The sequence below is a fragment of the Notamacropus eugenii genome, chromosome 2, assembly GCF_028372415.1.
Source record: "Notamacropus eugenii isolate mMacEug1 chromosome 2, mMacEug1.pri_v2, whole genome shotgun sequence".
In the NCBI taxonomy this organism is placed as follows: Eukaryota; Metazoa; Chordata; class Mammalia; order Diprotodontia; family Macropodidae; genus Notamacropus; species Notamacropus eugenii.
The window spans coordinates 494,648,813-494,676,448 of record NC_092873.1 but is presented as its reverse complement, the minus strand read 5'-3'; the positions used below and the strand labels follow the sequence as shown (position 1 = coordinate 494,676,448).

The following is a 27,636-nucleotide window of genomic DNA, read 5'->3' as shown; positions in this document are numbered from 1 at the left end:
GCATTTTAAAGTTCTTCTAAAATTGGATATTTAAAACTCTTCCCAATATAGCCCTTTTCTTTCTTTCCAATCTTCTTTCTCTTATTTCCCCTCCATATTCTGTATCATTCAGCCACACATGCCTCATTGATACTGCTTTGCTCCATGTCTTACCTCCTTGCCTTTATATGTCTTGTCCCTCATGCATAGGATGCCCTCCCTCCTCACCTCCACCTGTCATCCCAAATGTCAGCTCCTACAGAAAGCCTTTCTCTTAGATCCTAAAGTCTTCCCCTGTAAGGTCCATCTAATCTCCATGTATCTTGTATATTTTCAATATAGATATAGATAGATATATACACATATATAATAAATATATGTGTTTATACATATATATAACACATACGCATATGTATATGTTTTCTCCCTAATTAAAAATGTAAAGTTCTTGAGGACAAGAACTATTTCAGCTTTTCTTTGTATCCCTAGAACTTAGCACAGTGCCTGGCATATAATAATTGTTTGTTGATTGATTGATTGATTGGGGGAAAACATGCTTAACTCCTTCTGTCAGTACTGGAAAGCCTTGGTTCTAAGTCTTTTTCACCATCTGAGTTACCTTTTTCTGGCTATGCTCTAGGAATTGGTCAGTGACCTTCTTAAACTATAGTCCCCAGAACTAAATAAAATACTAAAGATGGTATCCAACCAAGGCAGAGGACAGCAGGGCTTGTCTAAGAACCTAGAATCTAAGTCATGAAACATGAGTTAAGTGCGTACTATATGCCAGGTACTGTTTTAAGCACTGGGGGAGTAAAAAGAAAATAAAAACTACTGAAGAGCTGAAAGGGATCCAAGATGGCCACCTAATCCAGGTCATGACCAGATCAAGAATCTCATCTACTGCGTCTCTAACAAATGGTCATCTGGTGACTGCTTCAAAACTTCCAATGAATGGGAAGCTGCCACCCCCCAAGGCAGCCCCTTCCACCTTGGGACAGTTGCAGTTACTAAAAAGTTCTTCCATACATCCAGCCTAAATCTGACTCTGATCCTTCGAGCCAATGGTCCAAGCATTGCAAGCTCCATCCCTCTTCTTCATGAAAGCCTTTAAAATACTTGGAAAACTCTTGCTGTTACTCTCCCTTACTCTTCTCTCCTTCAAGCCAAACATTGCTAGTAGAGAGAAGATGGCATCTGAATTTCAAAGGCAAGATGGGCATGGTAGGTGGTTAGCCTGGCATCTTATAACAAATGGCATCCTCTATCACTTTGTCCATGGTGGCAAGAAAATCCTATCAACCCAGAAAAAAACTGCTTCTTTTTCCCTGCCTTCTATTCTACATCTGTAGCCAAGCATACCTAGATCGTGTGTATACAGTTTTTAATGAAAATAGATGATTGATTCTGCAAGCTAGTGAGCTGTACCTCTGCTGGCTTTGCCTTGAGCCAAATGTCCTTGTGTTATTTTCATAATTTTGGTTGCTCAGAATGAAAGATGTGGTGGAGCATGGCACTTTGCATATCTAAATAGCAATGCTATAAAAAGCTACTCTTAATATTAATTTTGTTTTGACATGTTTGGTACTGGCATTTGGTACTATGTATTTCAGAGAGGCTAATTGACCATTGGCATGCCAAAAGCATCTGTCCCAAAATGTGCTTTGTGGATCTGAAACCTCTACAAATACTTTCCACATCTTTGCTTCATGGTTTAACTAAGTTCCCCTGTGTACCTAGATCATATTTGAAATAATGGCATTTTTTTTGTAATTGCCTAAATATAAGGAAAGTATGACTAAGAACTAAGACAATGCACTGCAAAAACTGCTTTCCAGCCATTTAGAGAATTCCCAGAAATGTGAGGAACCACCGGAAATGCCTGGCTGCTAATACAGCTCTGGTCATGTAAATGCTCTTGGGCAGGGAGCCAGAAGTTTCCCACAACATTTTATGACAGCAACAGCTTTTGTGAGGCAGGCAGGTTTTCTGAAACCAACAGCTGCTCATTTGACACAAACAATTGACCGTGATGGCATCTGAAAGCAGGGTCCAATATGACGACTTGCTTCCTCATTTTAAAAAGAAAAATGTACAACATAGAATTGGTACAGTGGGAAGAGCACTCATTCTGGGGACCTGCATTCAAATCCTGTCTTTGTGGCCTTAGGGAAATCACATAACCCCCTGAGTATGATTGTCCTGACCTAGAAAATGAAGGGTTTGGAATAAATGACCTCACAGGTCCCTTCCGGCTTTAAATCTAGGAATAGTTATTCTGAAATATGGTAGACCACCCAATATATTTGAGTTTGGTTAGGGATGATCATTCATTCATTCATTTATTCACTCACTCAGCAAACACTTAATGAACACCAATTATATGCAAAATATGTGTTTGTGGTTCAATTTGTTGTTAGTTTTCAGTAATGTCTGACTCTTCATAGCCCCATTTGGGGTTTACTTGGCAAAGTTACTGGAATGGTTTTCCAACTCCTTCTCCAGCTCATTTTTCAGGTGAGGAGACTGAGGCAAACAGGGTTAAGTGACTTGCCCAGGATCACACAGCTAGGCGAGATTTGAACTCAAGAAAAAGTGCCTTCTTGACTCCAGACCCAGCACTCTGTGCATGATGGTGCCACCTAGCTGCCCTATGCCAGATATGTACTAGTAAATTAATGATACTTGGATGCCCAGCAAAAGGCAGAAAATGACAAATGGCAGCTATTTCATTTCTCTGTGTCCTCCTCCAAATATTTTGGCTTTTTCCTTCTGTGTCCTTCAAGGAGTTAATCCCAGAGGTCGCAAGCAGATATACAGTAATCTGTTCCTGGGACAGGAATTCATATCACTGGTTCATGTAGGTGTTTTTCTCCCTTCCGCCTTGGCTCATGATGCCAGGGATACAGGAAGCACACCCTCAAGGGTGAGAGAACTCTTTTCATCGTGTTCTGGAGAAATATCACCTCCACCCTTTCCAAAGGAAAAAAATGTTGGAACGTGAAATTAATGTAGCCCAACAGCTGCATTCTCAGGATATTTGAATAGATGTTCATCTTCTAAGCAAAAGCAAAACCCAGGCCCAAAACACTGCTGTCACAAAGACCATAATTCTCTGAACCCTTTGGTGTTTCCCAGTGTCCTATCTGGATGTCCAGGTGAACTCAACCTTACCATCTCATTAGGCTCTAGTAGGGCAAAGATGATAAATCTGAGCTTTTCTCTTTCCCTGTCAGGATGGAATAGCAGTACCCTGGGGATGCATTTATCTCCAAAAGCTCAGCTATCAAAAATGGCACACTGTATTATTCATAAGAATATGTAATACAGAATTAGAAGGTTGCTGCCTGGGAGAAAATAGGAAATCTTTTCTTTATAATTCCTTCTTACACAGGGTTCTATATATCCATCCCAAGTGCCTGATACTTTTATATGCTATTCAGAATCCAGTCCAATAAACATTTATAAAGGTCCCATTGTGTATAAATTTACAAGGATAAAATGGAAATAGCATTTAACTTCAAGGAGCATCCATTTGGCTCAGAATCTACTTCCTTCAATCGGAAGCCTCCCTGTGCTCCCTCCGCACCCGATCTCCAGCTGAAAATGTTCTCTCTCTTAAATTGTCCTGGTGCGCTTGGTCTGACTAGATCTCTCCCTCCACATTGATCTTCACACTCTACCTTTGTATCATACTTATTTATATGTGTCTTCCCTAGTAGAGCGTAAGCTCCTTGGGGCCAGGGACTCGAATAAAAAACCAGCAACAATTTTGTATTCTCTATTAGTTTTGTCCAAGCATAAGTTTCCAATCCCCATGTCCTGAGTTGTTTAATTAGTTGAATTCATGCCAGAGGTCCTACAAAACCTTTTGAACCAAGAGGGAGAGAGACAGAGAGGGAGGAGGGGAGAGGGAGAGGGAGAGGGAGAGAGAGAGAGAGAGAAGGATAAGGAGGGAAGAAGGGAGGGAGGAAGCTAATCAGAGTCACCTTGAGTGTTTTTCATTTTAATTATTTTTTTCTATTTTTGGCTTCTTCAGTTACCACTTCCTCTATCCTTTCAGTTAGGTTAACCTATCTGTCAGAGGCTTTTTACCTCAAGTTTTTCTCATATACAGCAGTTATTCTTTGTTCCATTTGGGTCTTTCTTACTTATCAGAAACATTAGAGGTAACTTCTTTTGGCTCTTTTTTCACCTGGCTTGAAATAAGAGCAGTGAATCTCTGGTAAATTAATTTTGAAATTTCTCACAGAGTAGATTCAGGTGGCCTTTGCAAAAGTGACTATTTTAAGATTACCTCCCAATAGAGTTAACAATGGATCATAGCATGTATTCTCCACAGCCAACTCTACCCACAGGAAAGAGACTAGAGTTACTTTCTTTCCAATAATAGAAGAATTAAATTGTCCCCAGCCACTTGAGATAGAATCACTGGCCCTTCCAATACCTCTCATGGTACTGGATGTGGCCAAGGGAAAAACTAAATTTTAAATAAAAATGAAATGAAATGAAAAAGATGAGTTAAAAATGAGAAAGAATAAAAAAGAAAGATGAGGAAAAAATGAAAAAGATGAGTTTTAAAAAATGAAGAAAAAACCACCAGAAAAAATACTCAGGACCTCAAATGAGTCTTTAGCTAAATCAAGAAAGGATAACAGACAAAAAGGGAGGAAAAGGAAGCCGAATGGTCAGGGTAAAGGGGACAAGGTGAAGGTTGGATCCAAAGGCTAAGTTAAAAACAGGAAAGGATTTAGGGCCTCTAGCTGTTTACCCCATTGCTTTCACTATTCTTTTGCAGGTGAAGACAGCCCTGGAGACTGAAAAGTTTGTTCCTTCTCTAATAAACAGAAAGTTGGAGCCGATAGGGATTCTTGATAATGTTTCCTTTAAAATGCGTAACATTCCACACTTGTATTTCACAGTCTTCACCGGACATGCATGAGTCAGACTGCAATGTGTGGAATGTATCTGTACCTCTTGAGGACTTGGGAGAGAAGCAAGCAGGTCTAACAGGGACAGTCTGCAGTGGTCAGAGGCCTGTCTCTCAGAACTTCCCACCGTGACCGCCTACTCAATGGGGACTTCTATTCATTGGAACCCTTGATTGTGGTTTCTATTTGTTGGGGTTAGATGGGCCAATGAGCAGGAAAAACACTGGAATGAGTGTCTTGAGTCCTTCTTTTCTTGTTGAATCAGGCATTCCAGTCAGTCAAGAAATATTTACTAAGAGCCTACTATGTGCCAGGCGCTGCACTAAACATGCTAAGAAATGCTTCACCTCTCCATGATTCACTTGACCTATAAAATAAAGGGAGGGGGTAGAATTAGATCATCTGTAGCACCTTTCTAGCTCTAGATGCTATCACCCAGCAACAGCACTGGATCTGAAGTCATAGGATCTAAGTTCAAATTCCCATGTTGCCAGTTGCTACCTGAGTGATTCGTAAATACCTTGCAGTTTCATGTGCAATCATCTTTTTTTCTTCTACTGCTGTAGAAGTGCTTGTGTTACTTCATAAATTAAAATTAAAGTAATAAATATTACTAGTAATAAATAAATTTCTGGGTTTTTCTCATCTATAAAATGAACCTGTGAGGTTCCTTCTAGGTCTAAATAGAATCCATGGACCCTATAATCCTACATTGGTTTTTTTCTTCAGTCGTTTCAGTCATGTCCCACTCTTCATGACCCCATTTTGGGGTTTTCTTGGCAAAGATGCTGGAATGGTTTGCCATTTCCTTCTCCACTTCATTTTACAGAGGAAGAAATTGAGTCAAACAGGGTTACAGGCTAGTGTCTGAGACCAGATTTGAACTCACAACGCTGAGTCTTCCAGGCTTGATGCTCTCTCTACTGTGTCACCTAGCTGTCCATAATCCTATGACCTGAGATCAAATTCTAGCTCTGTCATTCACTCTCCAGGTGACTGTGTGAATCATTTTACCTGTCTCAGTCTTAATTTCCTCTTTTGTAAAATGGGTATAATATCTATAGTACCTGCCTCACTAAATTGTTATAAGGTTCAAATGACATAATGTGCATAAGGCACTGTGTAGACAATCCTTTAAAATTTCCCATAAATGAAAAGTATTGTTGTTGTCTTTAACATAACTTCAGGTGTGCCATGGTTTTATTTTATTTTTAAGAAACTTAAAATGCCCTATAAATGGAAATTGTTGTTGGCTTTAATAACAGAGCTCTAGACATGTCAAAGTTTTACAAAGAAAATTTTAGGAAAATATTTTTTGCCTTCGTAGAATCTTGGCAACTATGTTGGGGAAAAGAGAACTTCCTTCTAACTAGTGAATTGTATCCAGGGTCTGTCAAGGGCAAATGAACAGGAGGATTGACATCTAGTGAAGATGGATAACAAAGAAGGCTAGTGTGAATTCCTTAAGCCTCAAAAAAGGGGGGAGTGAGAGAAAATACACTTTTCCCTAATTACTTAGAGAATTCTGACAAAATTCATTTGGTTTTTTTCCTGTCTGTGTAATCATTTAATGAGAGGGTTGGGGTGTAGTAGAGAACTGGCCTAGATCATCTGTGTTCAAATCCCTCCTTGGATGCAGACTGACTGTGTGATTTTGAACAGATGGCTTCAGCTCTCAGTGCATCAGGTTGGATGTCTAGAACTGTAAATCGCAGGGCAAGGGTGAATCTGAACTGGTGGAAGAAGTTTTCTGTGCCAATGAAACTGCATTTCTAATCTTCCCCAAAAATAATTTAAAGTGCTGTCATTTGTGGCATCTATAGATCAGTAACTACTCCATAAGTTACAGTTTTAAAGAGTTGCCTGGGGCTCTTGTATAGCCAGTTAAAATAATTATATCATGGGGGAACACGATATAATGGCCCCGTTCCCCCTCTCCCAGTCTCATCCAGTGGCTTTGATTCAAGAAACTGACCTGGTCCTTGTCATCTATTTTAATTGACTAATTGATTCAGTCAAGAAGGAGTTAGTTGAACCTAACAAAGTTAATTACTTTTAAGTGTATGGGATAACCAGTGGAACCCCATTCTTGCATATGTCACAGGTGGAACTTGGATCCTCCTGAATCCAAAGACAGCTTTCTGTTCTGCTGGCTGCAAACTGCCCATTATTCTGATTATTTCTCACCAGATGATTAAGAGTGAGCATGAAAGGAGGGAAAACTATAACTCCATAACTTTAGCCTGGTTTTGCCTTCCATAATTTTGTCCCATCTCTCCATATGAACATAAGCCATAAAACAGCAGTAAACATCTGTGGATTTTTTTCATCTATGGATTATGAGCTATCCATCTGACTGGTTTTTACAGTATTGGTTTCTGAGAATTCTGGGAATTGTTACCCAATCAGCCACATTGCTGGAAGGAAAGCTTTCTCTTTTTTCAGGGAAAGTTTTTTTTTTTCTAAACTCAAAGTTTTAAAACAAGTTCTTAACCTGTTTTCATGTTATGGACATTTTTAGCAGTCTGGTGAAATCTGTGGATCCCTTAATGTTTTTAATTACATAACATAAAATACAGAAGATTACAAAGGAAACCAATTATGTTGAAATTTAGCTGTCAAATTAAAAAAAAAACAAGTTCATTGGCCCAAGGTTACTTATCCATTTAGATTTCTCCACTAGTCCTTCATTGATTCTACCTGATGGCATATAAGTGGCCTCATGTTTTTGAAAGCTCTGCCTGTGGAACCCTGACTTTGGGGTGGGGGGGGTGTCCAACCTCCTTGGATGGGATCTAAGAAGATCAATCAGTAAACATTTATGAAGTGTCTATTATGTTCCAGCCAATGTGCTAAGCACTAGGCATACAAAAAGAGGCAAACGATGGCTCCTGCCCCCAAGGAATTTATAATCTAATGGATGCAAAGAATATGAGGAAGGTATATGAGATGAAGAGGAGTTTGGTAATGAGACATGAGGATCCTAGAGGAAGGGAGGGCAGAGTGGGTGGGGATTGGGCAAGGCTAAATCTGAGCTGAAGAGAGCTAAGAAAGAGATGAGGAAAGGGGTAGCAGAAGGAAAATTTTTTCAATCTAGGAGAAAGACAGTTGAATCCCCTAGAGAAGAGAGTCCAAAAAGGGATACAGTCATGGTAGGAGAGGACATAATTGTCCCTTCCTACTCCTCCCCAAACTCTGTTAACAGGGACCCTGTCTTTCACTTTGTCTTATGGGAGAACCCTACAAAGGAGCAGGGGCAGGGGCAGGGGACTATAGTGCAGTGGTAGCAAGAAAAGAAGTAGCCTATCTCCTCCCCTCCTTGTATGTTCCTACCATCCATTTCTATTATCCTGACTCCAGTGTTGTCACTGTCCCCTACCACCCTCTAGGATAGTACTTGAACCCTCCATTGACTTCAGCAACTGGCTCATGCTCATAACCTCCAGCCTGATGCCCACCATTTTCTTTGATGGTGTCAATATTCCCATTAATGGCTCATAATAATTTTGTCTCTAGCTTCCTCGACCACCTCAACTTGTATAATTTCCATTGCTTCTCCACTTCAGTCACCCTTCAGGATGACTTCATCATCATCATCCAAAGCTTCTCCATCTCTAAGATCCTGAACTCTGAAATTCCTTTTTTCCATTGCCTCATTCCTCCTCTCTCTGTCATTCTCCCTCATTGTGACATCCAATCTCTCTGTCCTTCTGTTCTCCTTGGACAGTCATTCAACAACGTGGTGCAATGGAAAGCATGCTGGATTTTGAGTAAGAGGACTGGAACCTGACGCTGCCATTTGCAGGTTAGGAAAAGTCATTTAACCTTTCTGGGCCTCAGTTTGTTTCCTCAGTTGTAAAATGAAGGACAAGATTCCCTTGAAGACCTGGAGAAAGGTAGAATCATCTTTCTGAGTTCATATCTGGCCTCAAATACTTCCTAGCTGTGTGACCCTGGGAAAGTCACTTCATCCTGTTTGCCTCAGTTTCCTCATTTGCAAAATGAGCTGAAAAGGCGAACCACTCCAGTATCTTAGCCAAGAAAACCTCAAATGACACCACAGAGAGTCTAACACAACTGAACAACAATGAAATCTACTTCAAATCATTCTAGATCTATTTGTAAGTATTTATTTATTGTTTCTGATATAGCTTCATTTCCCCTGCTTCCATCTTGATCCTGGAGTCAGCCATTTCAATGTCCTCAAACCCCTTTCCCTGTTGTTATTTCACTCTTCTGACCCTTCTACTTGCTAATCCTTGACTGTCCCCAGCATCTGCTCCTGGAGGAAGCAGGAAGCTGCCGATGAGGCTGGGTTTGCTGCAAACTCAAGCTAATGTAAACTTGGCCCTCTCCACTATGTGACAATCCTTTTATTCACTGCTGACTCCTTATCCTCTTCTCACAGTAGCTGTTCCAAACCTATTCCTGTGAACTCAAGCTTCCCACACTACATCCGTCACTTGTCTCTCAACAAATGATCTTCTTTTTTTGTTTTATGAAGATTGAAATCATCTGCCATAAGCTTCCTCATCTCTGCTCTAGACTTCTGTATCTCTTCTTATTCATCCTTTCCTTTAAAATCAGAATCTTTGGTGGCCCCTTCTTTCCAAGGTTCATCCCCTACTTGTTTGTTTCATCCCATCTACATTCCTTCTCTGCTCCTTTGTTCACTTTTTTCTGTCTTACCTTTATTCTCTTTCCCCTCTACTGGTCCCTTCCCCTTATCCTTGCCATAGTCAACCCTTGCTAGCCACCTTGGGCTCATGATCCCATCCTTTTCCATCTTCTTCAGGAATTTGCACTTTGGATATCTCTCCTTCTCTCTCTTTCTCTCTCTCTCTCTCTCTCTCTCTCTCTCTCTCTCTCTCTCTCTCTCTCTCTCTCTCTCTCTCTCTCTCTTCACTTTCTCCCCCAACCCACCTAACCAATCTCTTCTTATGTACTGGTGTCTTCAATATTGCCTGGAGCAATGCTCAGGTCTCTTCTATCCTTAAAATTAAAAACATAAGAACAAAAACACTCAAAAGTTTGTTTAACTTTGCCATCCCCTCAAGCTATCCTCCTATAACCCCCATTTTATTTCACAAACAAACTTGGAGAAAAAGACACCTCATCGCCCGTACTTTCAACCCCAACATTTGACTGAAACTATCATCTTCAAGGTTACAAAAATCTCTTTAATTGTTAAAAACCAATGGCCTTTTTCTAAAAAAGTCTCATTTTCTATGATCTTGCTAAAACTTTTAACACTTGTTGATCTCCACTCCTGGGTATTGTTTTGTCCCCTGGCTTTTATTCAGTTCTACTTAATTCAATAAATATCTGAGCACTACTATGTGCTGGATACCTTGCTAAGCATGGGAGACACAGTTTGAGAGAGAGAGAGAGAGAGAGAGAGAGAGAGAGAGAGAGAGAGAGAGAGAGAGAGAGAGAGAGAGAGAGAGAGCCCCTGCCCTCAAATTGCTTCTGTCTAATGGGAAGCTAGAAAAGGAAAAGGACTTAGGTGTACACACACCAGAGAGTGCCTGACTTGGGCATCTTATTCCATTGAGTTGAAACCAAACAGAGTCTCAGATGAAAAGTGGAAACAGATTCCCTAGTTAGAAATTTAAGGTCCCCCACAATCTCCTTTCAGCCTATCTTTCCAGGTGTATGCCCCACCACTCACACATAGTGTGAACAAACTTTATATTCCAGCCACAATGAAATGCTAGGTATTCCTACCTCTGATACTTATCAGCTGTACAACCTTGGACAAGTCATTTTTCTTCCCTGGATCTAAACTTCTTTATCTGTAAAATGAGAGAGTTGAAATAAGTAACCTCTAAGAACACTTCCATTTCTATGATCCTATGATTCCTACATTCTTTTCATTCGTTCTCCAACTTCCATGTATTTTGCACAGACTTCACCACCACTCTTATGCCTCAAATGTACTCCCTTCTCCTCTTTCCCTGTTGGAATCCACCTTTTCTTTCAAAGACTAGCTCAAATGTCACCTCTCCCATGAAGCCTTTCCTGATTGTCACCACCATTTTTGTCCAGAGAATTATAGAAATTTGGAGTGTGACTTTAAAGCAGTAGATAGACATGTCCCAACCAGGAACATTGAGAGAGTCGATTTGATTATGGTTTATGGTTCCCAAATCATAGTTTTATCCCCAGATAAAAGTGATTCTGATTCCTCAAATTTTCTTTTTTTCTAATTTTTAAAACTTTTTATTTAAAATTTTGAATTCCAAACTCTGTCCTTCCCTTCCTCCCTCTCCTTCTCTCTCCTTGAGATGGTAAACAATCAGATATAGATTATAAATGTGCAATTGCATAAAACATTTCCACATTGGTCATTTTGGACAGGCAGACTTAAAGAAAAGAAAAAATGAAAGAAAGTGAAAAACAGAATGCTTCAATCAGTATTCAGACAGTGTCCGTTCTTTTTCTGCTTCCTCAGATTTTCTAAGGACACTTTGCTTGATCTGTCCTTGGCTCCTATCACATTCTGCTTTGTGTCATACTCCTTCCTATTGGTGGCATATCCCTTCTATAGCCCATTTTCATTACTTTGTAAACTCCTTAAGGGCAAAAACTTTCAGTTTTCCTCTTTGTTTTCTAAGGTACTAGCACAGTGCCTTGCACACTTAATAAATTTGCTTAATAAATGTATTTTGAATTGATTAACTGAAGGACTCTGAAAAAGGAGCAAAGGACAAGAAGCCATGAAGACTTCTGCTCTGACTATAGTGAAAATGTATTAAGAATGTATGTGTAGATCTTATATAGAAATGTATGTCATCTTGAGGAGGGAGGGGGGTGGGGGGGGCAGGTAGGGGGAAAAAATCTAAGTTTTATGGTAGTGATTGTAGAACATTAAAAATAAATAAAATGAATATATTTTTTAAAAAAGACTTCTACTAGAAGAAAATGAGCCTTTTCTCACTGGAAGGTAGGAACTCAGACACATAGTCTGGGATCCTCAGTTTCTGAGATTCTAAAGGAGTGTCCTTAAGACTAACAAGTTTTAGAGCCTGTGGTCCAGGGACTCCTGGGTCTGCCTGAGACCCTTTTAGGAGTTCCACAAGCTTGAAACTATTTTCCTGATAATACTAAAATGTTTTAATTTCTAATATGTGGATATAACCCACATAAACAAGAGCTCCTTAGTAGATCCCCAATGATTTTTAAGCGTATAAAGGAGTCCTGACACAAAAAATATGAGAAGTGCTGCCCTTGGGGCAGGTACCTTTAGGAGCAAAGCTAAAAGCTAAATTGTACTAAACAGAATATTAAGTAAGCTCTTTCTGGCAGAATCAAGAGTTTAGAAGTAGATTGGATATTCTTTTAATGGAATGGCTTAAGTCACTGCTTGGTGTATTTAGGTGGTAGTCAGAGCAGGGTAGAAGATAGTAGGGCCCTTCTCATGTCTAAATGTTTTCTTTCTCTTAAGCATCTCTCTTTCTAGTGTTTTTATGATTATCTACATCTCTTATAGAGATTTAAATTGTATACAGTGTTTGTTAACAAAAGTTATTTTGTTTGGGAAATTTTAGATGAAAGTCTACTGTTTTTCAGCTAGGGATCTAACACCTCTTGGAACACAGACATTGTCTGATAACATTTATAGAAAAAAATGCCTCCACATCAAAATTTTCTTTGAATTTTCCTATAAACAAAAATTTTTCATAAAGGTCAATCTAGGAAAAGTTCACACATAGCAAAAAAAAAATCTTCTGCATGCATGTTCCCAAATTGTTCCGAAACTGATGGAAAATGAAAGGTCAAGAGAAAACAAAAGAAGGTAAATACTGTACACTCACTGAGTTCTTGTCAACACATTCAGTAGGACTGATTAATTGTTTCCCATTTCTACCACAAGTGGCCCTAATGTGAACCTGCAGACCCAAGCTTGCAGCAGACAGCAGGATCTTTGAGGACTGAACTTGTGTGTTCTCTTTGTACCCCCATCATGTAGCACAGTTTTAGGAGCATGTTAAGTGCTTAATAAATGCTTGTTGAATGTTTATTGAAAACCCTTAAAGAAATAGAAAAATTCAACTGTAGAGCCAAGTTGATTCAACCCTACCTTAGATGTCAAATACCACAAGAATTTTTTTTGAGGGGATGGGAGTCCTAGACCCAAGATTTTTTGGTGTAGGGAATTTTTATGAGAAAACTCTCTCTATTGGTGCAAATGAGCAACTTTTCCCAAGTTTATAGTTTTAGAGTTTCTGGGACAATGGAATCAGTCACATAGTATAAGACCAACTCACTAACTACTTTCAATAGACTTTATCTTATGAAAAGATAATTAATAACAAGACACATATTTTTTAAAAAACTAGCAACAGGAGTCAGTGATCAGTGATAATTAAGTGGTATAAGCCACACATATTAGAATCATTCAGAGGGTAGATCCCTTCTGCAGGGGACTGGAGATTTGAGCCTTAAAGAATGGCTAGAATTTAGATAGGCAGAGAGGCATGGGGAGGACATTTCAAGCAGAGGAAATAGATCAGAGGTACAAATGTGAGGAAGCTAAGGGAGTGTCCTGGGGATACTGAGTCAGAAGTGTACTCAGCATTGGGCAATGAGGCCTCTGCCTCAGGTGATGCTAAGGGCAGAGGGTGTAAAATCGGTCCCAAAGGCACTGGGAGGGAAGGGAGGGTGACTCCTGGTCTGTACCAGGGAGGGAAAAGGCAGGAGGGGTGGGACCTCAGCATTCCCAAAGGCTCTGACTAATGTGCTTTACCCACTGCCGTCAGCCCTACTGGGTCTGGGGAAGGGAGAATCTTCATCTGGTCCTCAATGCTCCAACATTTGAGAGATAGATAACAGGGTCGAGAAGAAGAAGTGCTGAACTTTCCATCCAGGGACTTGGGTCCAAATTCTGATTCTACCACGACTAATTATGTAATGTGAAGAAGCAATCCAAACCTACTGGGCCTTAGTCTCCTCATCCAAAAAATAAGAGAATTGGACTAGATTACTTTCTAATGTCCCTTCTAGTTCTAAAACCATGATCCTAAAGGAAAGGAATAGTATTCCTGTGTTACCCATTCAATGAAATAAATTGCATTAAAAAAAATTGTCGTTCAGTCATTTCAGTTATGTCCAACCCTTCATGACCCCATTTGGGGTTTTCTTGGCAGTAATTTGCCATTTCCCTTCTCCAGCTCATTTTTTGCAGATGAGGAAACTGAGGCAAGCAGGGTTAAGTGACTTGCCCAGGATCGCACAGCTCGTAAGTCTCTGAGGCCATATTTGAATTCAAGTCTTCCTGATTCCAGGCTCAGTGCTCTATCAACTGCACCCAAAGTCCTTACTTCATAAAACCTACTGACATTAAAAAGGGGGGAGACAAACCAAAAACTTCTGACTGCCCTTTCTGTTGACATACAATGTTATATAATCTGAACTTTTTGGCTTCTGTCTATGGATGGAGAAACAGGAAAATGTGAAGCAGATGAGAGGAATATAGATTGAGAACTGGGAGGGAACCCCAGAGACCCTTAATCTAATCAATCCATTTTACAGATGAGTAAACTGAGGCCCAAGGAGATTAAGTGTCCAAAGTCACAGAGGCAGGAAGCATCTGAGGCAGAAGGAACCCAGAGTTTCTGATTATAGAGCTGGTATCCTTCCTACTACCATACCTCCTCCTTTGAGAATCAACTGTTAAGACTGCAGAAGTCTGAGCAGAGTTTAAGTATTTTTCTGGACTGTAGTATGTCTCAAGTAGGGAAACAATGGTCCAGAAGGGAACTTCCATATAGAGAAATGCTCTGGACCTCACGTAGAACTTCATTTGGGGCTGAGAAGTGGCCCTTTCTGGGAGCTTTCAGCAACTGTTCCAAAAGGGACTTCTTTGTTTTTCTTTATAGATCATGCAGCAGATGAGTGACCATCGCTACGACAAACTGACCGTGCCTGATGATGTGGCCGCAAACTGTGTGTACTTAAACATCCCGAACAAAGGACATGTCTTGTTGCACCGGGCCCCAGAAGAGTACCCAGAGAGTGCCAAGGTAAATGCAAGCTTTCTGGGCTATCTCAGAAGTCCCACCACCCTAGCTGGGAGATTTTCATTTCTAATACTAGTCACTAAATGAGAAGGGTTCTTTTTCATTATACTTCCTAAATAAGTATAGCAAATATGTATTTTCAAAATGCCATTATATTTTCTGTTTTTTAATGAACAGATATCCTCACAAAAACATAGCTATTGTAGAGAGACAGCATGCTTTGAGGACAGGAAGGTCTGAGTTCAAATCCTGACGCAGACCCATGTTAGCTATATGATCTCGCCTTTCAGTATCTTGGGTAGCTCTATTATAAATAGATTAAATTATTATACAATATGTATATAGATTACAAATAGCAAAAAAAGTTATTGAGCTGCATCAATGGTAGGAATTCCCTACACTGATGAAATGTGTTGTATGGTATGTTTATGTGTGTACATATGTATATAGTGTATATGTGTGTGCATGTGTATGTGTGTAGATACAGGGTATTTCAAAAGTCATAATAGGCACTTACTATATCCTGATTGATTAAGTCATTAGTTGTATTCAAGGCTTTTCAAATAAGTTTCTGGGGTGGTGTGGTTGTAATAAGAAGCGCTCCAGATTTGGAATCAGACCAGATTTTAATCCTGCATCCGTCACTTGCTATCTGAGTGACAAATAGCAGGCAAATAGTCATAAGAGTCAACATTTATCCAGGGATCAGTTTATATACATTACCTCACCTAAACCTTATGGCAGTCCCATGATGCAGATGTAAATCTGTATAAATGTTTTATAGAGAAAGAAGCTGAAATCAAAATGTTCCCTGACTTCCCTCTTCCAAGTCCAAGCCCCTTTAGACTACACTGCTCTTCCTCATCAGATTTCATTTCTACTTGCTTAATTTTCCCCCTTGCAAAATGAGGAAACTGAGCAATGTGAGCTGTCAGGCTTCTTCCACTTCTAAATCCTAGGATGATACGTAACCAGAGGTATAAATTCATCTCTAGTATTTTATGAATCTCCACACCTAGTTCTCAGTCTGCCATCTATCTCTAGTTACAAAATTGTACCTCCAAAATCTAGGCATTCATTTTAAAATGGATTTTTAATGAGCTTCGTTGTTTTGTGGCAAATCTTTCCCAAAATCTCCTGATCTCTCATCTTGGGGTCACTTCAGTTCAATTCCACAAACATTAATTTAATACCAAGGCACTCTCTCAGGTGCTGGGACTACAAAGATGGAAAGGGACTATCTGTGAACTGAAGAAGTTTATCATCTAATACTGGGAGTAAGACATAAACATAAATTAGGAAGTCATAAAGTTGAATGGGATGTGAGAAGAGAGAGAACCAGGGAAGTTACCATGAGAACTTCCCAAGAATCACTGAATTTGAGAGTTGAAAGGGACCTCAACAACCATCTAGTCCAATTCATATGTGAAAGGAATCACCATGGTAGGTTACCCAACAAGTGTTCATTCAACCTCTGCAGGAAGAGTTCCACAGAAGAGAAACCCACCACCTCTCAAGGCATGCCATTCCATTCTTAGCTTTCGTTGTGAAGAAGGTTTTCCCTACATCTAACCTAAATTAGCCCCTTTGCAATTTTCACCCATTTCTCCATGTTCTGCACTCTAGAGCCCAATGGAACAAGTTCAAGGCCTCAGGTGCTTGAAGGCAGCTCTCATGTCGTTTCCCCTCTCTTCCCAAGTTTTCTCTTCTCTAACTTAAATATGCCCAGTTTCTTCAGCCAGTTTTCATGTGAAATGGATTCATAGTCCTTCACTATCTTGGTTGTTCTACTCTGGACACTCTCTAAATTACCAATATCTCTTTTTATTGCATTTAACTAGAGAAAGATCACTTGCCCTCAGGTGCTGTGAGTTGAGAAGATCACATTTCAATAAGGCCTTGAAAAGAGAGATGAGTTTCAAAAGATGGAGGCAAATGGTAGAGCTGAGAGTACCTGTATCAGGAACAAAGACTGGTATATAGGAAAGGGCAAGAGAGAAATAAGGCTCACACAAATCTGTTTTGGCTGGGATGCCATGGAGAAGAGTAAGACATAAGAAGGGGTGAGTAAGTTAAGAGTAATGTTGTATTGGATCTTGAATTCTAGAATCACAGATTTTACATCAGGTGATGGAGAACCATGGAAGGTCTTTGTGTTGATTGTGGCAGGCTTGAAGAGTAGGAGGATGGTGGTACCATCAACAGAAATGAAGTTGAGAGGCTAGGTAAGTTAGATAGGAGTGGGAAGGATGGATTTGGTTTTAGACTTAAGTTGAAGTGATGGTGAGAAATCCATATCCAGTAGGCAGTTGGAAATATGGAACTGGAGCTTTTGAAAGAAGTTAGGATAGAAGTATAGATATGAGATGATGAGATAATCATCAAAGCTATGGGAATGGAGTAGATAATAATGGGAAAGTTGGGAGAATAAAGGGAGTCTAGAACGGAACCTTGGGAAACACCAATATTTAAGCATAACGTATGTATACCCCCATGAATAAAATCATGTGTTTTAAGTTGTCCAAATATTTAAATGCTGCAAGAGTAGTATGACTAGATATGATTTGAAGTCAGACTCACTCTGCAGAAAGAAGGAGAGGTGGGAGGACCTCCTGTGGTCCCCAAGAGGAACATTATAGAATTATATCAACCTACTACCCCTCAAATGTCTCTGTTCTAGGCATGCAACAAGTCCAGAACAAAAGCCACTTCCCTGATCACTCTTAAGGGGAAGGGTAGCCCTTAGCTCACACTTGTCAGCTTAGCCCATCTTCACCAAGAGGTAGTTACACAAAAGACCAATACAAATAGTGAACAGTGAGTAAACACCATTTTTCCAGCAAAAGAGCAAAGAGAAACTGGAGCAGTTCTACACATTAGAATATGCCAAGTAAGACACAAGTATAAATGAGCTCTTCATTTGGGAGCAAGATAAATAGGCCCTAAAGTTTAGAAACATGATGGGAGTGTATGTCCATAGCTTGGAGCACAGACATGTGGTATTCAAAGTCTTTCTCAGCCTTCTCACCTGAGAGTTCCCCTCTGTGTCTCTGAAGAATGTCACTTAAACCAACACAGTAAATCCCTTACAGAGGCCTCAACAATCCCCTCTGTTAATCCCCCACCTACAAAACAACAGGAAAAACCGTCCCAGGCTTGGTTTGGTGGTTATACAAGGAATAAGAGGTGCTCTAGAATACAGTTCTAGAGAAGCTAAAGGAACAAAGAGTATCTGAAGTATCAAATACAAGTCAAAGTGAATGAGGCCAAAACATAAACCATTGGATTCTGGCAACAAGCTGTTTTGTGACCTTGGAAAAAATTGTTTCAATAGGAGGAAAGACAGATTGCAAGCAGCTAAGGAGTAGGATGGTGAGGAATTAGAGACAGTGTAGTCTACTCTTTCCAAAAGTTTTGCAGTGAATGGGCATGAGAAAGCAAAGGAAATTGTTTGAAATAGTATGAAGGTCAAGCAATTTTTTTTGGCAGTTGTGTATTTGTAAGCTGTAGGGGGAAAGATTTAAACTCTATGGAGATGGAAATAATGTAGCTGGGTAATGAAAATAACTTTTGGGGATGAGATGGGATAGAGATGGAATGGAACAAGATTGAGATGGAATGGAATGGAATGAGATGGGATAGAGATGAGATGGGATGGGATAGGACAGAGATGGGATAAGATGGAATGAGATGGGATAGAGGGTACAGATAGACATTAACTTTAATAAGAAGTCCACGTTCCCTAGTCCATCAATATGCATTTACTAAGCATTTACTTACATATATACATAATTATATATTATTTATTTTTTAAATAAAAAAATTTACTTATTAAAACTTAGTTAAAGAAAACAAAACCATTTACTAACATTTACTATGTGCTAAACACCATACTCAGTGCTGAGGATACAAAGACAATAGTGAAACACTGCCCTCGAGAAGGGGCATCAAGAATAATCCATCATAATCCATCAAGAAATACAACATGAACATAGATGGGCATTTGCAAAATAAACACAAGGTAAATTTGGTGGGACACCAACAGCTGGTGGGGGAGCATCAGAAAAGGCCTCATGTATGACACTGAGCAGAGTTTTGAAGGAAACAAAGGGTTATGAGGAGGGAGTACATTCCAGGCATGGGGAACAGGCAGTGCAAAAGTAAGGAACGAAGAGGTGGAGTATCTCATGTCAAAAACAACAAGGCCCATTGGGCTCAGACTTGGAAGCAGTATAAGTGTCCTAAGGAGGCACTGTGGTCACAGACAGTGTTTCACATAACCAGAAGCTACATTTTCCAAGTGGCAAAAAGCAGTACCCCATCAGAAAGGTGAAGGAGCTGTGTTTGTCCTTCATTCTCAAAGAGGACCGTGACACCAGAGAGATGATGACAGGACCTGCAGTTGACTTTGATTTGAGTGAGGGAGGGCTGTACAAGGTCACCTGCCTCACTTTCTCCTCTAGAGCCATCTAGGTACAATGACCAGATATTCATCAGGATAGCTGGAAATAGCCCAGGATCCAGTGGGAGACCCTGGCCTTTTAGGCAAAGATCTGTTCAGGTTCTCACTTTGAGTGAGGAAACACCCATTCAGTGATTAGGCCTCTTTAAGAAGTGAGTCTAAGGATGGCCCCTTTAATAAAAAAAAAAAAAAAAATCAAACTGGGAGAGGAAAACCCTCAGGGTTACTGGCCAAAAGAGAAACAGTTACTATTTATATTTTGTCATTTATGCACCATAACCAACTAAACGGTCCCTCTACGTCTGAAGGGTCTCTAGATCTTGTGTTCCAAGGAATTTTCCCCAAGGGCAGCACTGGAATTCCCTTCCCAATCCAAGAATCTTCACTTGACTTCAAGGCATTTTTTTTTCCCACTTTTGTCATTTCTCGTTAATCCTGTTTAGCAGGAGTTACTACATATCTGCCTTTCTAGTTCATAATCCGTTTAACTGTTAAACTGTTCACATTCCTGAAGGCTTTGTGAAAGAAGTATCCTTGTATGCTCCGAGAAAATCAAATAAAATATTTTCACCAAAGAGAACAGGAAGACTAGTGGCATAAAATTCTAAAGTAACCACTGAATTTTGTTTCTTGATATCTTAAGTTATCAGAATATATCAAAATATTTCCTAATACTTTGTCATTCTTAGGCTAATTTGCAATATTCAGTTAATCAGTAAGCATTTATTAAGAAGAGCCAGCTATGTCTCAGCTACTACACTAGGCTCTGGCATTACAAATATAGAAGGATGAAAGTGCTTGCCCTCAAGACACTCACACTCTCCTGGAGTACTTCCCACCCACATCCCGACCATCCCTGCCTTTTCTTAGCAGATAGTCCTAAAGTTTAGAGAATCAGGCAAGTAAATATTTGCAATTGCTAACATGGGGGAGGCCTGGGTAAGCCAGAAGGAACACAACTGCTACCAGAGGTTTATTCTTCTCTCTGGTGAGGGCTCCCAAACAGGTCACATTCTTACCAACTCTCAAGTTTTCCTTAATCTTTACCAGCCTTTTACCTTTTTCTGACCAACGTCTTAGAGTGGCATCTCTTGCTGCTGTTTACCCAAGAAATTGGCTGGGCCTCTGGGTTTGCAGTCCCTCCCTATTACCTATTATAGAATTACAACCATATGCAGTATTCCTGTTTCAAAATTTCTTTTGCTTTTCTGTTACCCAAAAATATTTTTTAAAAAAAATCGTAACAGTAACCACTCCAGAGAACAGGGCTCCCTGGTGTTTTGTTTCATTGGAGGTACAGTGGGTGTATATCGGTTTTGGTTTTTGCAAAATGCTGCTACATTTTGTAAGATTGATTTTTTTAATACTTGGGCTTTCATGGGTTTTTTTGCTAGTGTGGTTATAAATTTCAAATTTTATACCTTGTAGCTCTTACTGTCAGATAATGCTCAGTTACCATTTTAAGACTCACCTGGGTAGAAAGCCATCCTCTAACTCAGGGATTTTTAGTCAATTATCTTCCTTTGCCATCCTCTGTGTTTTATGCATTTAAAAGCAGTATTCTGAGAAAGGGTCCATAGGCTTCCCCAGACTGCCAGAGGGATCCAGGAAATAAAAAAGAAGCTAAGAACCCCTGATCTAAATGATGCTTTATTTTCTAGCAATGTAGGTGGAGAAATATCAAAGTAAAATTATTTCTGTCTAAGCAGATTAAATTCACCCAAAATGGAGATCCACATGTGCACTTAGCTCATCTCTTATGTAATGGTGAGGAAAAGGTAGTCATTTTTAATAACCATGAAGCTACATTTCTGACACAGGCCAGCCCCTATACCTGGATCATTTAGTGACCAGCCTATTGGTAATGAACATCTATCCACTCTTGGCTAGGTTGTCCTTGAAAAATAAATTCCAGGGTCCATAGGGTCTAAGATGCTATGTGCATTATAGCTTGCCAGAGACTATAAGCATACCCTATAACAGCTTTTGAGAAGCCGAGGTGTCCCAGGATGAGATATCCAATCCAAATATGGCACTCTTATAAACTCATGCAGCTCCCTATTCAGTCATTCCTCTCACACCCCCAAGCCTTTTTCTAGGACATACAACTTGAGTTTGAAATCATGGCAAGGCATTCCAGTGGAAATGTCCAGGAGGCAAATGGAGATATGAGACTAGAGCTTAGGTAAGAGATCAAGGATGGACAGAGAGATCTGAGTCATTTTCAGAGAGGCAGTAGTCAAACTAGAAAACCAATCAGTTCTCTGACAGAGAATGTAGACAGAAAAGAACTGAGCCTTGGGGAAACTTTGGAAAAGCATGGTGGGGACTGAGGGGTTAGATTTGAGGTGACTGACTAGAAGGAAATAAGTGAGAAAGAAAACTTGAAGAAATATTGAATTCAGCCAAGAACAAAAACTTTTGGAACAGGAGATGGTTGAATTATAACCAGATGAAAGCTGGGGAGTTCTAGGAAAATAAGACTAGTTCATGAGGTTCTTATTTCATATAATTTCCTTTCACACACTCTACTTTCTCATCAGTCTACTTTCTATCATTCTATCAGTCAAACTGGTCTATTTGCTGTTGGTTGGACAGGACAGTCCATTTCCCATCCCTCACTTTGCATAAGTGGTCCCCCATGTCTGAAATCCATTCTTCTCATAGGAAATCTAACTTTCTTCTTCAGATCTTTCTGCAAATTACTAGCACTGTCTCCCTCTTGAAAGTACTTTATATTAGTTCCCAGGTAGACAAGATGTATTTCACCCCCACTCCTTTTATTGGCAGGGACCATTTTGTGTTTGTGTCCTCATACCCAGCACCCAACACAGTACCCAGCAAATAGTAGACACATGATAAATGTTGAATTGAATGATCTTAAAGTGGTTTGCTTACTCAAAATGACTTCCTGAAAAGGTGAGAATTTAATGAATGGACTCCCTTCTCATTTCTCCATTCACAACCCTGTCTTCCTTCAAGGTTCCACTTAGACATCACATTTCCCATAAAAACCCAATCTTTTTCAGCTGAAAATATTCTTTCACTTTTCAAATTTCCCCTTATCAAAGGGGTTCTTAACCTGAGATCTGTGAACTTTTTTTAAAAAAATATATTTTGATAGCTTTCAACGTGGTTGGTTTCCTTCATTAGTGTAAGTATTTTATTTTATGCATATAAAAACATGATTCTGAGGAGGGATCCATGGGGTTCATCATTCTGCCAGAAAAACCAAGGACTCAGAAAAAGGTTATGAATATTTCTGTAATACTTTGACATCATCTTTGACCCCACCATTCCCTGTTTTGTGTTAAACTTAACCATTCCCTTACTATATCTCCCCCAGTAGAAGGTAAGCAAGCATTTTCAAGGCAAGGATCATAGGACTGATAGATTGAGAGACATAAGGAACCTCAAAGGTCATGTAGTTCAATCCCTTCATCTTACAGATAAGGAAACAAGTCCAAAGTCATACAAGATAGTAAGCGGTGATCCAGGATTCAAATTCAGGTTCTCTGATTCTAAAATTAACATCTTTTCACTGTGCCATATTGTCATTAAAAACAAACAAGCAAATCTCTGTACATATCTAGCACCATACCATATACCTAGTATGTACTCAACCAATACTGAATTGAATTATAACACGTTCATCACCTAGCTGCCTCAGAACAGTGAGTGGCAAACCACTGCATCAGTTCTGTGAATAAGGGGTATGTGTGTGTGTGTGTGTGTGTGTGTGTGTGTGTGTGTGTACACGTACGTGTGTGTTTCACCCATACCTTGAGATGAAATAAATGGCAAGATTAATCATATAACTGATTTAAATGCTTAAATGTTTTATTGCACTAATAATCTTTTGATTCAGGATAGAATAAGAGTTGAAAGGAATTGCCCCCAAAAAATGTGATCCTCTTTTTCAATCTTTCATTTATTCTTACCATAGGTGTTTGAAAAACTGAAGGACCACATGCTGATACCTGTCACCAACACAGAACTGGAAAAGGTGGATGGACTACTCACCTGTAGTTCAATTTTGATTAACAAAAAGATAGACTTGTGAGTCCACAGAATCTCCTACTTGTCACTGGCAATAATGTACACGCAAGGCCGATGACTCTGTACCCAGTCTTGTTTTGATTGACAATCTACTGTGCCACGATGCTACTAATCTGTGTTTACAAAGGTTAATTCTCATTTCCATTCCGTTTTGTCATTTGCTTCTCTGCTCACCCCAGGTGGTACTTAAACTGTGGATTTAATAGCTGAATAAGTCTAGAAAATATAAGTCTTAGCAAACTATTAAAACTTAATTGGAACAATGGAAACACTGACCTTAATGACTTATAGAAAATCCTTTGAGATGCCAGTATATTCAAAAGAATGTCTTGGTCAGATAATCTTTTTTTTATATATATATCATTTTCCTACAGAATTCCTTTTCCTGTTTCTTCTCTCCCTCTCTCTCTCCCTCTCTCTCCCTCCCTCTCTCTCTCTCTCTCTCTTTCTCTCTCTCTCCCTCCCTCTCTCTCCCTCTCTCTCTCTCTCTCTCTCTCTCTCTCTCCCTCTCTCTCTCTCTCCCTCTCTGCCCCCCCTTCCCCTTCTCCTCTCTGTCAAAGTGCTTCATTTTGCCCTCTAATAACTTTGACCTCTTTTTGTATCCCTACCATTTAGTACAGTGCCTGACACATAGTAGGCACTTAAATATCTATTGACTATTGACTATAATATATCTAGAACTAGAAGGAACCTCAGAGGCCATCTGTTCTAATGCCCTCATTTTACAGATGAGGAAACTGAGGCCTTCTCATTTTGTTTTTTTGTTTTCATTTTTGTCTTTGTCTTCCCCTCTCCTCTCACAGCCACCTTGACACTGACTCATCTTGGGCCTTTGGGTAGTAAAGCTTTAGCCAACACACCACCATGCCACTCCACTCTGGCCTCAATACAATCTGCCTCACTAATTATTACAACTTCCGCCTTAAGGAACGGGCAAATGGGCTCCTGAACAGAATCATGAACAAAACCTGCATGGCGGCTTGGGAAGGCATTACTACACAGGGCGCACCAAGACAGGGCTGGCCCCAGGGATTCAAATTCCAGAAGAGTTAGAGGTCCACACCTAGGCAAGCTGCAACCTAGTCTTCTGATGATAACTCAGATTCCCTGCACAAAAATTCAAGTGATGGTGGCAAGTTCTAAGCATTAACATGACAAGTAGAAACAAGGGGAACCAACAAAAGATGTCTCAAAAATACTGTACTAACTTTGTATCTTACAAAGTCTTTGGGAGTATACTTACATGTGCGTGCTCTTGCCCCGCTCTGGGGCTCCCCAGCACTCAAATGGATGTATGACCTCACTGAGGTGGGTAGTCCCTACCTCAGCGTATAAGTCTCAGCACATTCATGTTGGCCCATTCCTATATAACTCTTGTCAATATCCTCCCATAAATCCACCACAGAGGATCCATTTGACATGCTAAGGGATTCCTTCTCATATGGGAATTCAGATTATTTGAGGGCATATTTTTTAAATTAAAAAAAGTTTTCTTTTCCTTATTTATTAGATTCCTGCTTCTGTCCTTCTTGTCTCTCCCAAGAATCTGTTAGAAAAATTAAAAAGTATGCTATTTCCCACCCCCCAAAACAAAAAAAGAATAACGTACAAAAATGAATGTGTGTGCTAGGGACATAACTGAAAGAGAATGAAGCATCATTTCCCTGACCAAAGACATGATTAAGCAGTCCCTGCATGGCTGACTTGGACTTGAGACCAGCTTCACGTAATAGGCCATTTAGTTTTCCAAACTTCCATGAATATTTACAATGGAATTCAATGAAATCCCATTTCTCCTGTAATTCTTAAATTGTGCAACCTTCAGGCTGACTCAGGCACCACAAAGGAAAATACTACAGTGAAGTAAAAAGCCATTGTCTTTTTTCTTCAATGTGAAAGAGTCTGCCACTACGCAGACAAGGGAAATGGTATTTTCCACGGAATCGTGGCTGGTTTCAACATGTTATCAGCTTCCTAGCCATCTCCACCTTTCCTGTGGATTTAGGGATAAGGAAAATTCAGAAAACACTTGCTACATTTTTACTCTGTTCAAATATTTCTTCCTTGCCAACTTACATGTTTTTATTCAATCAGCAAAAAAAAGACACATAACTGTACCTTTGCTCATCCCTGTTTCCCTCACCCATATGGAACCACCTACAAATACTTCAGCTAGACTATTCAGTGGCCCTCTTAGTAAGACAGCAAGAAGAACTCAACCTTGAAAAACCACTAAGAAAACAAAGACTTGCCATCCTCCACTTGGGCCTACTTATCTCCTCCAAATCCTCATTGCTCAACTTTTTAATTCTTATCATATGCAGACATCTGATCATGTACATCCTGTAAATGAAACATTTGCTGGTCATTGTTATATTTCAAGTAGTCAGAAGTGAATAATCCCAAATTCAAATCAAAACAGGGAAATATCAAACCAACAAGGGAGAGAATTTGGGCCATATGTTTAGGGAGGCAAAAAGGAATTTGAACCCAATGGAAATGGTTAACCCCTTCATGTCAAATTAGCCCAGAGACAAAAGGACTGACTTTCAGGATTCTATCTCAGAAAAAAAAAAAAGAAGGAAGGAAAGGAGGGAGAGAGGGAGGGAGGGAAAGAGAGAGAAAGAAAAAGAAAGAAAGAAAGAAGGAAGGAAAGAAAGAAAACTTAATAAGTAAGCTTAGTTTAGTAAGAGTAATTTCTGTTACCTCCATTCATTATCACAATTTGATAGCACTGTAACCCTATTTTTAGTCAATTGCAAGGTGATCAGAATTCTCCTCTAAACCATCTGTTCCCCAGAATTTCATTTTGTTCTTCTCTTCTTTTTTCTTCTTCTCTCCCTCTATCTCAAGAAATGACTTTAAAGTGGGGTATCTCTTCCCCAGAGCCTCATTCTGAATTCTTAAATAAACCTCTGTATCACACATCACATTTTCCCTTTTGTGATGTTCTGCGTGACCTACCTGTTGTGGATATTTAAAACATACACAGACCATAATAGCATTTCTTTGATACCAGCCAAATAATGTCCCCCACACTGGTTGTAAGGACAGACAAACTGTAACAAAATTCCCTTTGGCACAATCAAGTCAGTGTTCGATTCAAATAGAAACTTCAGACAGAATAACTTAATCAGCCAAATCAAATAAGGGGAATACGAAGAAATGTCTATTTCTTCAGGGTTTTTTCAATTGTGATGGATAACTATAGAAACCAACACAGATCTATGACCAGTAATTTTTCTCTTTTTATCTACTGTGAACAGAATATTAAGTCCATCTCTTCACCTTATGGGAGAAAATATTTAGTAGATGAATAATGTAACTTGTATGGAGTTGCACGTAAATCTTTATAATTATTCAGCATTTAGTATTGCATTGTTGTACAGCTTGCAAATAGAATTACAGTATGGCTCTAGATGTGGTCAGTCTCTCCTGTTGATCACATCCTTCCAACCAGTATATTGTTAGCCTCTTTTTGTGTGCCAAAATCATAAACACCCTCGTCCTTTAGACCAGAGGAATTCTGCACTGATTTTAGTCTCTTGCGATTCCAATTCTCAATGTAAACCAGTTATTCTGAAATAAAGTGTCCGTTGTGCTGCACATGGTGTTGGACTTTCATTTATAATGGAAAGTGTCATGAATCAGAGATTCATTCTCAAAATCATTAAGAGATATCAAAAATAGGGGCAAGGGAGGGGGTTAAACTCTTTAAATTCTCCTTCTTTAAGGGATATCTGCCAGTGTACAACAAGACTTCTGTGATCCCTTTTCCTCTAACAGTGCAAATCCCAACCTATCCATGCTTGCCCATCCTGACACAGATTAGAAATACCTGTATGGCAGCTAGGATAAGAATCTTCAAATCAGTTTTGAAGTTGTGATTCACTCTTCAGGAATTTAGAAATTATACACATTCATAAAATGCTATAGTGGAGCAGAAAAAATCATTTTGCAATGACCATAGATGTCTCCTGCATTACTTACTACCTCTGGGGTCCATTTCCTTCAAGTAGCACTCAGTATATCATGAAGGTCCTTTACATAAGCAATACAACCATTCTTCCAGTGCCCACATACTAATTTCTAACAATGAGAGAATCTTTCTGTTAGGAAGAGATCCAAATGGATCCTTGTCATCTATGTGCGTTACATACCCAGGTGACCCTGCTCTTCAGGG

General features: G+C 39.6%; 1 protein-coding gene across 1 annotated transcript in view; it reads left to right on the top strand.

The window, feature by feature from the left end:
- DDAH1 (dimethylarginine dimethylaminohydrolase 1) overlaps positions 1 to 27,059 on the top strand; it is a 199,919-nt gene extending 172,860 nt beyond the window's left edge. The window contains exons 5-6 of the mRNA XM_072648920.1: positions 14,792 to 14,935; positions 23,341 to 27,059. Of these exons, the coding sequence (XP_072505021.1) occupies positions 14,792 to 14,935; positions 23,341 to 23,457 (261 nt within the window). The 3' untranslated portion in view covers positions 23,458 to 27,059. The remainder of the gene's footprint in view (positions 1 to 14,791; positions 14,936 to 23,340) is intronic.
- The last annotated feature ends 577 nt before the right edge of the window (positions 27,060 to 27,636 follow it).